This window comes from Mesocricetus auratus, unplaced genomic scaffold, assembly GCF_017639785.1.
Source record: "Mesocricetus auratus isolate SY011 unplaced genomic scaffold, BCM_Maur_2.0 Super-Scaffold_4256, whole genome shotgun sequence".
NCBI lineage: Eukaryota > Metazoa > Chordata > Mammalia > Rodentia > Cricetidae > Mesocricetus > Mesocricetus auratus.
The window spans coordinates 59,443,170-59,458,220 of NW_024429182.1; the positions used below are offsets into that span (position 1 = coordinate 59,443,170).

Here is a 15,051-nt window from a genome sequence, read left to right on the forward strand (position 1 = left end):
TCTGTGTATGTCACACGTAGGCAGGTACCCCCAGAGGCCAGAAGACAGTGGAGCTCTGGAACTGGAATTTTACAGGTGGTTTTGAGTTGTTCAGTGAGTGCTGGCAACCAAATTTCAGTCCTCTGAAATAGCAGCATTTTTAACCTCCAAGCCATCTCTCCAGGCCCAGCCTGGAGATTTTTCTCAACATTGCAAATATTTCAAGTTTGAAGGTGTAGTCTGGAGGATGATGGCTTGCCTAGCATGCCCAAAATTCTAGATTTTTGTAGAGAAGTGAGGAGGAGTTGAGCTACTGGCAATGGGGATGGGGTTCCTCCACGGTGGCCTAACAAGGCTAGAAGTTTAAACTTAAAACCTGGGCACTTTTTTTTTCTCTTTTTTCCTTTTGAGACAGCATCTCACTTTGTAGTCTTTTCTACAAAAACTAAAAAGAAAACTATAAATTAGAAGTCTCAGCCAGGTATGAGAGACACATCAGTAACCCTAGCACATGTGAGATAGAAGCAAGAGGGTCAGGAGTTCAAAGCCAGCCTGGGCTACATGATGCCCTGCCTTTAAAAAGTCTTATTTTTCCCTCATATAAATCAATGTAATGAAATTTAGTTGTCCCCTATCAGTTCTTGGGCCTTTCTTAGAACTTTCAAATGTTTTATATATGTAATGCCTTCATTTTCTTTCAAGTGTGGCACATTTTAATGTAACTGTTCTAAGTACTGACTACAATTCCATTAATTCAGTGAACCTGAAGTGTTCTTCATTGTCAAAAGACTAAACGTAAATGCAGCTGCTCCTAACAGAACAGGCCTGTAATACCAGCTAATGATGGAGAGCACTACCCTAGGAGAGACCCTATCTCAAAATAAAAGGGCAGACATGTAACAATGAATGCAGGAAACCTTGGGTTTAATCCCCAGTAACACAGACACAGACACAGACACACACACACACACACACACACACACACACACACACACACCCAGCACTTGTAGACTGAGGCAGAATAGAAAGTCCAAGGCCAGCCTGAACTACAGAGTGAAATGTCTCAAAAGAAAGAGGGGGGAAATGTGTGCACACTTTAAAGCTCCAGGCATGTCAGACCAATGGAGGAGCCCTATTCCCTGCAGCTCAGATCCTCCTGGCCTCCCTCCTTGGCAAGCCTGTTTCCCCCACATAGTCACCTGATTCTGTCTGAAAACTGAAATGCATCCCTGAGTGTCAGCAGCGAAGACCTTCGCCCTTGAAGGCTCTGTACTCTTCCGTAGTCCCCAGTCTACAGACTACCACACAAACCTACTGGAGTTGGCTTTCTTCTATGGTAGCCCATGAAGGACAGTCTGGTGACATAAAGCAGGAAGTGTTCTTGATGATGTAACACGGTTCCTGACAGACTGGTGGGATGGGGGAAAGGCAAGCCTTGAAGACCTCAAGGACGAACAAAGAGCCAAGCAGAGCTGGACTAGACTGTGAACAGGTGAGCCGGGAGCTGTCTTGAAATGGAAGCCTAATTAATACAGCCAGGCGGGGTTACATGCAGCCCTTCCCGAGCCTGAGGCCAGCGACAATGCCATGCTGTACAAGGGTGGAACAAGGGTCTCGAACAGCTTCTACAGCTCCCTCTGGAGCGCCCCCCCAGTGGTTGCATCAGTTTCTACAGCTCCCTCTGGAGCGCCCCCCAGTGGTTGCACCAGCCTTTCCAGCTCCACCATCCAGAGGAGATGTGCGAGCTCTTGTGACAGACGCGGCGTGGGGAGTTAATAAGCCTAAGTGTTGTGTCTCCTCTGTAACAGGAGCAGCAGACCTGGAGCTGCTGGGACGATGCAGTGAGACAGGCTACAAAATGTCCTGGCTCCCCAGCGCCCTTCCTACCCTACCTCCATATTTTTTCCTTCACCTCCAAAAAACCAGAAGGCAGGCCAGGATAGGATGCCACTCCCTGTCCCACTCAGTCTTCTCAGTTCTACACATTCATCCAACATAACCCTCTACGGTACCTGACACAGATCAGTCAGTGACCAAAGCAAGGCTCATTAGCCATACTGTGGTCCTGGAAAAGAGCAGTGGGAACCTGGAAACACCTTCAAAAACAGGACAAAGGGTAACAACCTAAGGCCCAAAGAACCCACAGGGGAAAGCCATGAACTAGGGACAGAAGGTGCAGACAGGACCTGGACTTGGGTGGGAACTGGATGTAGTGTGAGAAGGACTCTAGACACAGGTGGTGGCAACTGTTTTATGTGTGCAAACGCAGTGGGGCATCCATGATCAGACCACGCCAGACTCCAATAACAGTTATGAGAAATTAGATCAGTTTCCCAAAATTAAAGCTACCAGTAAGATCCCAAAACCTCAAACCAGACTGAAAACCACGCACCCAACAAAGGAGCTTGGCAGCCCACATGACAGAGCAGAGCTGCAGACATTCACAGCCTGGGCTGGGGCTGCTGTACCTGTGAGTCCCACAGACTTATGAGGCGGTCGGCTTCCCTCCAGCCAGACAGGAGGGCCCCGTGCGTGGTGGAATAAAATGTCCGATGTGTGGCTTCCCCAGCGAAGAGTATCTGGAGCTGCAGAAAAAGACCAAATTAGAACAGGGATGCAAATGGGACAGCTGTGGAGAAAAACACAGAAAACAGAGCCCCTGTCTAGCCATCTGCAAATGTGCAGAAGACATCATTGCCCATGCCAGGCAGATGTGAGTTCAGGCAGGTAATAGGGCTCTGAACCATGACCAGAAGAGTTGCTGAACTACCATGGTAGAGTGGGACTAAACCTAATACACCATGCAGTGCTGAGAAGTCGCTGCTTACATCTAAAGGTGACATGACAATGAGCAAGCTGACAGGGACCAAGAGACACCTGGAAATCTGAACCGTGAATGCCAGGTGATATTGAGTAGCTGTCTTATAGATACACACCAAGATGTCTGCATGGAGGCATACTCAGTAAGTTAAGGGACAGTGGGAGACCCTGCTAGGGGTGAGCACCTGCTGCTCCACCTACTTCTCTACAATTGATGACTTCCATAATTAAATTGTTTTCAAAACAGGGTCTCACTATGTGGCTCTGGCTAGTTTGACTCTCACTTCATATAGCAGGCTAGCCTAGAACCTGAAGGGATCTTTCTAGCTGGGATTACAGACACATGAGCCATCATGCCCACCTGAACGTTTTATGTGACAGCATGGACATGTGCTTTCACTGTTAACATCAGATGGAGAGCTGTGGGGAGTCAGTAAGTGGTACAGTGCTTGTCTGGAATGCTCAGGGCTTCACCCCCAACACAAAGAAAAAAAACAACAGGAAGCACAGTCTGGGGAGAAGATGTTTGTTCCTACTGGCTACTTTTGCTGCATTTTATTTCTGTAGCCAGCGCTGTAAAATATGAATATGTAAAATATGAGTAACACATTTTAAGTTTTTCATTTGGGTTTGAGTTTGTTGAGATATACATTATCTTCCTAGCCTTGGCTAGCCCATAACTTGTTCTATAGACCAGGCTGGCTGTGGACTCCCAATAGTCCTCCTGCCTCTGCCTCCTGAGTGCTGAGATTATGAATGTATGCCAGCACATTGAATTTTAAGTTACTCTTACTTTCTTTTTTTTTCAATGTGTGAACAGAAAGAAGACTTTATTGATAAATAATAATTAAACATTGTGACAGTTAGGGAATGAGATCTCTGAGTTGCTATCTCCTCAAACCTGGCCCTAGTTACCAGCCTTGACCTTCTTGCTGGAAGCCTTGAATGAGGTCTTGGGGGGGGGGTAACTCAGGCCTTTTGGGGTTCTCAGGGGTCTCCTGGGTATGGGTTGTGCTTTGTGTCCCGTGTCCTTGGGAGGGAGAGGGGCTTTGGTCTGTGTAACCACCTAGCCCCCTGAACAACTGCCTCAGTGTGGACCATGGCTGCTGTCTTCCTTTTGACAAGGGAGGCAATGCTGTTCTGAATCTTACAGGCTGAGGGCTCTGATTTCTTACACACATTTTTGGTTTTCCCACGAGCCTCTGCTTCTTGCCAGCTCCCACTGTGTTGACCTTCTGGCCTATCTTGTTGGCAGTGGGAAGGACCTGTGTGGCTAAGTTACTCTTCTTTTCAAAAAGAAAATGGCTCTGAGTCTTTGAGGTCTCTGCCCCACCCATCACGCACACCATATCATCTCTAGGCCTTCGTTAACAGCAGGATCTCCAGTGCCTCATACATACCAAGGCAGGCCACTATACCTGGGTACCAGTTCCATCCGCAGGGAGGGGCTGAGCCAACACATCTAGGTCATCGCCAGTGCTGCCAACGGCCACATAGCTGTAGGAACCTCGGGTATATGGGGCACTGTGCCAACGAGACCTCAGCACGCTCTTAGCTGCTGGCAATTGTGAGTTTCCTGAAACAGAGAGATATGGCATGTTAACCCAGAATTCTCACTAACCTGGAAGAAAACCAAATCAGTGTGTTTTCCTAAGAGGCATCCTGTCTCAGCTGCTCTGCCAGCACCACACAGGGACAGCTGGTGCCAATAAGCAATACCATGAGATGCCTTGTGAAACTGAACTACACGCCCTTCTGAGCCTCAGTTTTCCTACCTGAAAGCACCTAACTAGGGACAACTGCATGTATTTTGGGTGGAAGATTTTAGAAAGTAAAATTAGGGAGTGTTTGCAAACCATTACTATCCCACTGCCCAGGAAGAAATCTGCCTTGGAAATATACAGAGCAGAATTCACTCTTCTCTGTTCTAAGTTTACTTCCTGTTTAGAGACTGGCCAATAAGAACATATTGCTGGGACGTACCCGTCATTCTCCGAAGTACTTGGGTTAGAGACAGAAGTACTTCTTCATCCGACAGAGTCTCCATAAACTCCGACTCGAGCCCAGCAATAAACCCACAGAGCACATGTGAAGACCTGTGTGCACAGAAAGATGGAGATGGGTCTGCTGGCCACAACCCACTCTGCCAGGGCCAGCACCACCCAGAATAGGAGTCCCCCAGGGTTCTCCAGGGCCAGCTATTTTCACAATCCTAAGGCAGCATGTGCTGTTTCCACATTGTCACTTGAACCAATGCGGAAGAGAAGAGCATTTAAACTGTTCCTCAGATAATGGAAATCTCAACAAGCCACAACAGCTGGCTCTGCGTTCTTCACCACCATGCACATTTGGGGAGGGAGGGGGGCTGATTTCACTCAGAAAGGTCCTTGATGAAGTAGTAAAAGTGACTGATTTTATTAAATTTTAGCCCTTGAGTGCATGCTTCTATGTCTGTGTGAAGAAATGAGAAGAGGCAGAAAGAAATTTTGGGGTGCTGTCCGTGAGTCTCGGGCCAACTGGCCTAGCACTTCCTTTGCGTACCTCTTCTTTACCCACAAAGACACCTAGGCAACCATGATACTGAGCAGATTCCGGAAGGAAGTGCACAGCATACATTAATAACAATGAAATTTAAGCTCTCAAGCAAAACCCAGAATTTCAGCAAAGCTGTATATGTCGCCAACGGTGTGGCAGCTTCACACTCTTGACAGTCTTCAGATATCCGTGGTGATATTGATAAACTTAACTTTTGACATTTCTACACTTCTGAATGACACAAATTGTGGAGGTAAAAGGCAGTGACTGAGCTTTAGGCTCATCGAGAGACCCTGTCTTGAAAAACTAGGTAGACAATGATAGAGAAAGATCCCTGAATTCAGCCTCCGGCCTCCACACACAGTAAGCATACACACATATATACATACATCCATGGCAGAGGGGGCATATTGTCTCAAACAAATTGAATTAAAAAGGTGGCAGACTTCTGCTTGTTGAGGTGATATCTTGCTTGTACAAATAAAGCCTGTCTGAGGGTCAGAGAATGGAGCTTGCCACTAACTAACCAAAGAGGTCTGAAGGTTTGTACAGACAGACAGGAAGTAAGGTAGCTGGGCAGAAACAGGCTATAAGCAGGAAGGAAACAGGAAATCGCTCTCTTGTCTGCTGAGATGCTAAGGAGATAAGGTGTTCCGAGACTTGCTCCTTCCCAGACCCTTGCTATTTGGCCTAATAGAAGACACAGGAATCTCAGATGTTTCTGCACCCATTTACATTGGTCTTTATCTACATGCCCCTCCTCCAGTTAAACCCTCAGAAACACTGGCAATGAACTAAACACAACTGTGTCCTCCAAAAGACTAAGACTTGTGAGTAGGAGAAAGCTTCCCAAGAGCTCCCTGATGCATACATACTCAAAGGGAGGCAGGACCAAAAAGCCAATGAGCTTCTTGAACCAGGTGTCTTGAAGTGAGAGGGCTGTGTCCTGTAGGGGTGATGTGTCTTCCCATACCACCTGGATGGCCTTGCAGTCGGGGTCCCAGAAGGGCTCCTCAAACTCCAAAAATATTTTGTTGTTGGTACCAAAGCCTATTTTTCTGATGACTTCTGCCTTTTTGGCAGGCAGTGGTGGCTCAAAGAAAGTGTCTTGATGTTCTTTGAGAAAACCTGAAATTCAGAATTGGATGTGGTTTAAGATAGGTCTTGTGGTACATGCCTTTATTCCCAGCACTTAGGAGGCAGAGGAAGGAGGATCTCTGTCAGTTAGAGGACAGCCTGATCTACATAATAAGTTCTAGGGCAGGAAGAGCTACATCTTAAGACTCTGCTTTAAAAAAGCAAAAAATGGGCTGGGGAGATGGCTCAGATGTTAAGAGCATAGGCTGCTCTTCCAGAGGTCCTGAGTTCAATTCCCAGCAACCACGTGGTGGCTCACAGCCATCTGTAATGAGATCTGTTGCTCTCTTCTGGCCTGCAGGCATACATGTAAGCAGAACTGTATACATAATAAATAAATAAAATCTTTAAAAAAGAAGGTTTGGAATGGACAGGCAGGCAGGAAGGGTTGTAACTAGAATCTATATCGACAGGAACCTGATCTGATTGCACAAAGGACTTCTAAACATCTCATTCATTCATGTCCCTGGAGACAAATTCCAAAGGCTGGACCATCAGGACTCAAGGTTGACTGCTACCGAATAGATACTACAGACTCCTCTGTCACAGAGGGACAGTTAAGTAGGACTCTGTAAAGACATCTCACTCCTGACCATCTCTTCTAACACCAGTCCCACTGCTCAGGGTCAGTCTGTAGTAGTTGCTGCACAAATTTTACCCAAAAGGCTTGTTTTGGCATTTACTGTGCTAGAAATGAACCTCGGGCTTCATACATGTAAGCACTCTGCCACTGAATACACTTAGATGAGCCTAAGTAGAAAAAAATAGCCCACAGTCAGACAACTAAAAAAGTCAAACACAGGAGAAACCATTTGCTTGAAGCCAGTAGGAAAGGAAGAGCAAGACCTTTAATCCCAGCACTTGGAAGGCACAAACAGGTGCATCTCTGAGTTTGACACCAGCCTGGTTTACACAGTGAGTTCCAGGTCATCCAGGGCTACATGGTGAGACCCTGTCTCAAAATAAAATATTAAAACTAAAAAAAGGAAGAAAAGAAATCAGTACAACAGGAAGCCAGCAAAGCCACAACCAGGCCAATGGCAGGGACAATTTCCCCATACACAGGAGGCAGGGAGAGAGAAGTAGATTCCATCTATATCTTCAAGAACAAATCACTCCTCCATCTATGAAGATGTGGCCACACACAAGCACTTTGAAATTTACAAGTAAACACCATGTGAAACAGGGAAGTGAGAACTACTAAACTTCCACTGGTATTTAGTAATAATGACATCTCTATACAAGAAAGTATCAGCCAGGCATGGCAGCTCACGCCTGTAACTCTAGCACCCAGGAGGCTGAGGCAGAAGGGCTATGTCTGCTACAAAATATGATAAAGTACTTTCATCCATCTGAAAATCCTTACAATGCAACAATGAACTCAACGGTTCAGCAAACACCCAGAGCCAAGGGAGGACAAGAAAAACTAAAAGCCGATAGGGATATAGACAGAAAGCTTGTTCAGAAAAAGTGAGTTCTACCTAAGGGCACGGTGACGATGACATGATGGGCGGGCAGGCGGGTACCATCTTCACACTCCACCAACACTGGGAAGGTCTCTCCTGGAAAAGCAGCTTCCTGGAAGGACCCGTTCCAGTGAATGGTCTTTACCGGCTTGTCAAAAACCATCGAATCCTTGGGCAAGGAAGCCAGTATGCAGTTGGTAAGCCCTTGGTAACCACTAGGAGAGAGAGAAGTTGATGTGTGGTGAACCAGCCCCAGAGGGGTAACTGGCAGAAATAAGTCATCCAAGATGCCACCAGCCTCAATGGAAGCATCACTCAAAGTCAGAAAAAGAGGCAGGGGAAGACTGCCTGGAAGTGGGGTAACCCCTTCAAAAGCAGGACCATTTACATCTACCTTTTGGCTAAAGAGGGTCACAAAACTGACTAGGTCACAGGAGAATTAGTGCTCCCCACTACCACAGCAGCCCCATGTTTGTTCACTTCCTGAGTCACAAATGCCTATCAGCTGAAGTCTTGAGCTTGATGGGGGTGGGGGCAACCCTGCCAAATGTCTACCTGCCTAGCAACAGGCACAGCCCTGCCTGCCACGGGGGAGGGGCCTGCCTAGCTCCTCGGCACCTGAAGCCCCTTGTGTAACACCTGGCACATGAGAGGCCCCAGGAAAATCAGAAGAAATGAGCATTCAAGATATTTCCTTCTCAATTCCCTAGGAATATTCTTGCTTAAACAAAGCTAGAAGAAGCAACCATGTTCTCTGAATGGGGAGGGCAGTGCCCTCACCTGCCCCAATCTGGGCCTCCTCTCTCCCTTTTTCCCTCCTTTCTCCAGTCTAGTGCCTCTGCCCAGACAGGATGGGAAGAACTGACACTACTGTGACCCATACCCAGCCAAGGTGCAGTCCAGCCCCGGGAGCACCGTGTACTCCCCAAACGGTGCAAGGGCTACCAGGTCCATGCTGTGGGTGCCGCTCACACAACATTCTATGTTGAAGAAGGTGTTCAGGATAGCCAGCTTGAGTTTCTTCGTGTCCTCATCCTCAGTCCAGCTAGCCACCTGCTGACTTAGCTCCTTCTTGAGGAACTCTCCAACGCTGGCCATTGGAGTCTCAGTGGCATTCAGGAACTCTCGAGTCCGGTCTATCAGTCCATAGAACAGACTGGCCATCTCTGTCACCAGCTCCGGGCTCACACGTGTTCCAGAGCTGGTACAGCTCACGGAGGGCAGGGCCACGTGCCCTCCTGTCTCCACCAGCTGGTTCTCCGCTGATAACTCTTCCTCCCCCAGGAGCCCGAACTCTGCAGCCAGCTGGAAGACAGGATTGCCCTGGGAGGGCCCATGGATCCAGTGTGCACCCAGCTCCACTACACCACCTAGGAGGGTACAGGAAATGCTACCTGGAAGCTCCCTCCCCAGAAAAATCAACCCCACCCTTTCCCAGGCATATTCTCCAGGATATCTTGAGAGTCACACGGTCCCATTGTATTCCAGGAGTCAAGTGGTTCCCAAAGGCAAGGCTTGGTCAGAACAGGCTTAGGGAACTCCTGGGGAGGGGCAAGTCAGCCTGTATCGGCTTCGGAGGACACTTAAAGAGAAACCGAGAGGAACCCCCAGGTCTGAGCAAGGAACTGCAGGACCCTAGGTTGCCTTCCCTGTAGTGTACTCTCCTAACTTTGGACAGTTGACTTTCGGGGCCCGGTGAACGTGGGTGTGTGTCCCTTTCCCCGAGGAGCCGGAAAAGCCTTCCTGGATCAGTCGGATAGGGTCTGGGGTAGGTCAAGGGGCCCAAGGGGCGGTTACCGAAGTAGCGTTCCGAGCGGATGCGGCCCCCGGCGCCGGCGGTGGCCTCCAGGACCCGCAGGTGTGGAGCAGCCGGGTGGCGGCAGAGTCTCTGCGCAGCGCCCAGCCCCGCGATGCCGCCGCCCACCACCAGCACCCGCGGGCTGCCGGACGCCATAGCTTGCTCAGGGTCTTCCAGCGACCGGTGGCCCTAGACTGTCCCACGGAGGCGGGCGGGAGGGACCAGAGGCGGGGAAGAAGGTGGAGCTATGTAGGAAAGGAGTGAGAGAGGGTGCGTGGGGTTGGAGGTGGGCCGAGGGGCGGGGCCTATGGGGAGCCGGAGGGACCAGGCGGCAGGCCAGAGAGGTCCAGGCATCCTTAGATGAACATTCGGAACTGGACCGGAGGAGAGGGATGTGGATGTCCCGCGACCTGCACTGTATCCTCCACATAGGCTCGTGGCTCCCGGATGCGCTCCAGGTGCTCTGAGCCGCGCCCCTCATGTTTAGGCCCGCTCAGAGTCGCCCTAAGAGGGGTGTGGTGTGGGTGTGGCTGCCACTGGACAAAGTCAGCCAGCATCCCAACAGAGGTACTTGGCCTTCCAGGGGCATACATCCTGGGAGGCATCCTTCCTGGCCTATATAAGCAGAAAGTGCTAAAAATTAAAAATATAATAATAATTAAAAAATAAAAAGGAAGAGAGTGTGCCCTAGCTCTAGTCTCCTTTCCACTGGGTATCGGCTCACAGTGGAACCAGCTTAGATGTATAGTCCTGTACCTCCATTCTTACTCAAAGTGTTAAGACAGGGATCCTGTAAGGTGAGAACGCTGCTTTGGCCAAGCTCCTCTAGAGCAGCACTCATAGCTGAGGGACAAAATTGTCTTCGCCCCACTCACACGATCCACACTCTCAGAGCAAGCACAGGTTATGCCACAAATGCGCTGATTGCGTGCTGCGGAGAAGGGGCGATGGCTCTGGCACAGATGGGAATCATGATCCTGTGCACGAATCCCTTTCTGGAGAAAGTCTATTCTAAAGAGCAGGGGGCATGTGCCCTTCACTCAGCTATTAGAACACCACCCTTGTTCACTTGCAAAGTTGGTGTGTTTACAGGACCTTGGAAGTTGGGAGCTGAAGCTGACCTAAAAAAAAAAAAAAAAGATACCAAAGGCATCCTGCCCTACAGCTATCAAAGAAATGGACCCAGAGGCAAAGAACTCCACCAGACCTGGTTCACTCAAAATGCCAGCCTTTCGTACCCACCATTTCCCCTACCCCATCTTAAAACTTCTGCTAACAACTTGGTTTTGCGGGACATAGAAAACCAAGTTGGAACTGACACAAAAACTTCCTTCCAGCTGGCTAGTTTTCATAGTGCCAAAAGTTGATATGCATGCTGCTGTAGGAGAAAAGTCGTCTGTGGTATTACGCATACTACAATACTGGCCTGCCAAGTAAGATGTGCCCGCTGGCCCAATGGTTGTACACAGGTTATAAAGATAACCAACTTGATTAAAGGAGGGAATTCATACTTGTTACTGTAAACAAGATCTAAAGTTTAGGAGGTCTTGGGCCCTTCGGTTTTGCTAAATCATCATGTTGTCAAACTGGCTTCTAAATGTTTGTGTTCGGGCATTTTTTTTTTTTTTTTGCTGTGGGTTTTTTGTTGTTGTTGTTTGGTTTTGGGGCTTTGTTTTGCTGTTGTTAGGTTGGTTGGCTTGGGTTTTTTGTTATGCTTTGTTTGTTTTTGTTTTTGAGACAGCTTTCTCTGAGTAGCCCTAGCTGTTCTGGAACTCATTCTGTAGACCAGGCTGGACTCCAACTCACAGGGATCCGCCTGCCTCTGCCTCCTAAGTGCTGGGATTAAAGGCGTGCGCCACCACTGCACCAGCTTATGTTTATGTTTTCACCCACAGATTGATGCTGCACTCAACCCTGGCCAGAGATGCTTCCTCTGCAGTGGGCAGCAATTAATGCAGAGACTCACAACTAGCCCAAGTGCTGATAATAGGTGACAGCACTGAATGGAGCATCTGTGTCATACCCTGCCCCCACACACACATTCAAGGCCCAGGAAACATCAAGGAGAGGGAAGGAAAAGAATGTAAGAGAGGTCACACATTAGTCTTCCAGAGGACTGGACTTCACTTCCCAGCCAAGCACCCACATCTGGTGACTCACAAGCACCTGTAACTCCAGCTGCAGGGATCCATCTCCACCCTCCAGCTTATGGGCACCCATGCAGACATGGTATACATACACACATAAATCAAAAACTAATAAACATTTTAAAATAAAAATAAATGTAACAACCAGAGGATGGAGAGGAGTGCTATGGGATACTGTCTGCTGGACATGACATGGCCACTGTATTCGTGAACAGTTCACCTATAAAAGAGTCAAGCCAAGATCTAGCAACATTCTAATAGCCAGCGTTAACTGGACACAGTGGAATATAAAAAGGAGGTGAGGCAGTGAAAGGGAAGGTGTCTGGAGAGTGGGAAAGAGAGTTAGGGATTGATATAATCAAGATACATCATTTATATGTGTGAAGCTGTTCAAAGATAAATAAGAGAGCTTTAGAAATTCAGTTAACAGGGAACAGCCTGGGGCCCAAGTGCCCTTCCCTTCAAGCACAGACTGGATAGGTTAACCTGTCTCAGTTATTGTGTATGCTTTCTGGCTTCTCTTTCATCTTTTCTTTAAAACAATGGGTTTTTTTTGTTTGTTTGTTTTTGTTTGGGAGGGACTAAATGGGAGGGCTCATATAGTCCAGGCGAGCCTTAAACTTGCTATATAGGCAAGACTGATCTTGAACTCCTGACCCTCCTTCCTAACTTCCCTAGTTGGTTGGTTGCTGTGTGCCCCACAACGCCTGACCTTTCCTGTACAATAGTAACCCTGCTACAGGAGAGTCAGAGTCAAATACATCTACTTTCACTTACCAATTCCTATGGTAAATTTCTTTGGGATACAGGAAAACTGAGATAGAAACTTTGAGCACACTGCGTGGTAGTAACACTTTGGGCCTCCGGAAGTACAGGGCAGGGACAGTAGTGTTTCTTGTCCACTAGATGTAGCACCACAGTCTGAATCAAAAGGCTGTCCTGCAGCTGGGGTAGTCACATGCTCAGAAACAGATGTCTGTAGACTAGGCAGATATAGTCACATGCTTGTCCGAAGGCAGGAGGGCCATGTTTGACAACACAGATGACACCACCCATCTTACTTAACCAGATCAGATTTGTTCCCTTTTGTTTTTTTGTTGTTGTTGGTTTTTTTTGTTTTTTTAGAAAAGCCAGCATAAAGCACTTTTATTGCAATAATAAAACTTGAAACGCATATGTGGTGCAGAGGGCAGGGGACAAAAGCATACTTTCTCTCACCAAATCACTACACAGGAGAACAGAGGGTGAGAAGAAGGAGGAAAAAAGCCAGGAAGCTGAGATTAGCAGAGAGAGCAAAGCATCAAAAACCCAGGAGATGCTGAAGCTGTGATGACCAGCATCATTTTCTTAGAGAACACTCAAGGATTTGTAGTGATGGCTGGGCATCCATTGGGTGGTGAGTCTACAAACAGCACCTTCAATTTAAACTTTCCATTAAAGTTCTTAAAATTTAGGAAGTGGAGCTTGGATAGTTACAAGATTACAAAAGTTCTGAAAATTCATTAGAAAAACCATAGGATGAAAAACAAGTTAAGCCAGGTCACAAAGAAGGCTTCAGAGGTCCCTGCTGACCAGGGACAGGTTCTGTAGTGTCCAACACAGCAGTAAAGGGACCTGCTTTAAAAGGCAGACGGCTTCAGAAGGTGGGAGGACTGTCAGAAGCAAAGGCTTGCTCCTTCCTTTTGACGTCAGTTTGGGTAGGGCTTTCAATTTAACAGGACCTCCCTCACTGGAAAAATCCAGCCCTCAACAGCATCTCCAATCTGCTATGGCTTTGCAGCACAGCAGCAAGAATGTCTTAATATATAATAGATAATTTTTTCATCCAAAAAAATAAAATAAAAATTCTTGCAAATCCCACCCCCAACACCAATTCCTATTCTAAAGTTAACCCATAGCTTGTGCTGTTAATACTTGACAATATACTTCATTGGAAACCTAGACCTGAAAGACTGAAACTGAATCTTCACCCCCAAACAAAATAACTTGAGGTTTATGGCATAGTTTAGGTCGACACACATACAGAAGGGGACGAGGACATGGAGGTGTCCGAAGCAAAGCTGAGTGACAGAACACATTCAGTCGCGTAGGTGTCTATACAAAGAGTGGTGGGACATCAGGAAAAGTTCCACATGGATTCATGTGCACCCGTCTGGAGGTCCCAGATCCCTCCATGGCAGATCCATGTGCAAGGAGCTAAGGGAGGAGGCCACTTCTGTCATTCCAGTTTTAGAAGCTCCACATCAAAGACCAGAGTGGCATGTGGTGGGATGATGCCTGGGTGCCCAGTGGCTCCATAGGCATAATCTGGGGAGATTGTCAGTTTGGCTCTCTGACCCACACTCATCTGGGCTACCCCTTCTTCCCAGCCTCGGATCACCTCCTGCTTGCCTAGCATAAACTTAAAAGGCTTGTTTCTGTCCCGAGAAGAATCAAATTTCTTTCCATCTTCAAGCATTCCCGTGTAGTGCACCACGCAGGTCTGGCCGCGCTTTGGGAAGGTGCGTCCGTCTCCAGGAGAGATGGTCTCCACCTGCACTCCCATGGCAGCGGCGGCGTTGGCGAAGGAGGAGGAAGAAGAGGAAGAGGAGGAGGAGGAGGAGGAGGAGGAGGAGCAGGAGGAGGAGGAGGAGCAGGAGGAGGAGGAGGAGCAGGAGGAGGAGGAGGACGCCGGCGGCGGCGCGACGGGCAGCGTGGAGCAGGAGCGGACCTGGTGGCGGTTCAGCGGCTCGGCTTCGTCCCTCCCCCTTTTGTTTTTTTAAAGAAAGCTTTATCAATATAAAATTTGCATGCACTTCACCCGCATGATATCTTCAAGCCAGTGGCTTTCAGCATACTGGCAGAGTTGTACAGTCACCAACAAGTTCAAAATATTTTCATCACCCTATTCTGGATGACTCATATAAAGAGTTAGATATAATGAAGCCTCTGCTATGGCTGCCACTGATCGTGATGCTTTCAAGGATTCTCCACATTACACTGTGTATCAGTATTTACTCCTTTTCTTCATATATATGCCATGTTGGGAGGGTGGAATTTCTGCACACTAAGCAAGAATGTTACCACTGAGCTATACCTTCAGTCTCCACAGTATATTCATTCCAGCATATTGAAAGGCATCCACTAGCCCGGTGTGGTACCACATGCCTTTAATGCCAGCATTTGTGAG

At 47.9% G+C, this 15,051-nt stretch overlaps 2 protein-coding genes across 3 annotated transcripts; both read right to left on the reverse strand.

Annotated features, from left to right (window-relative positions):
- Positions 1 to 2,216: 2,216 nt before the first annotated feature.
- Positions 2,217 to 10,106, reverse strand: Paox (polyamine oxidase). Of its 2 annotated transcripts, XM_005064245.4 has the most exons (7): positions 9,735 to 10,100; positions 8,821 to 9,307; positions 7,953 to 8,152; positions 6,210 to 6,462; positions 4,783 to 4,895; positions 4,218 to 4,375; positions 2,217 to 2,564 (listed from the first exon to the last, which is right to left on the reverse strand). In XM_005064245.4, the coding sequence occupies exons 1-7, from the start codon at positions 9,889 to 9,891 to the stop codon at positions 2,421 to 2,423; spliced, it is 1,512 nt and encodes a 503-aa protein (XP_005064302.1). In that variant the 5' UTR covers positions 9,892 to 10,100; the 3' UTR covers positions 2,217 to 2,420. The 2 variants fall into 2 exon arrangements, with proteins under 2 accessions (XP_005064302.1, XP_040607971.1); XM_040752037.1 differs by lacking the exon at positions 4,218 to 4,375 and having other exon boundaries at positions 9,735 to 10,106.
- A 3,879-nt stretch (positions 10,107 to 13,985) lies between these two features.
- LOC101830693 (peptidyl-prolyl cis-trans isomerase FKBP1A) lies at positions 13,986 to 14,464 on the reverse strand. Its single transcript, XM_040752050.1, has one exon. It carries the CDS (start codon positions 14,425 to 14,427, stop codon positions 14,101 to 14,103), a length of 327 nt encoding a protein of 108 aa, XP_040607984.1. The 5' UTR covers positions 14,428 to 14,464; the 3' UTR covers positions 13,986 to 14,100.
- Between the last annotated feature and the right edge of the window lie 587 nt (positions 14,465 to 15,051).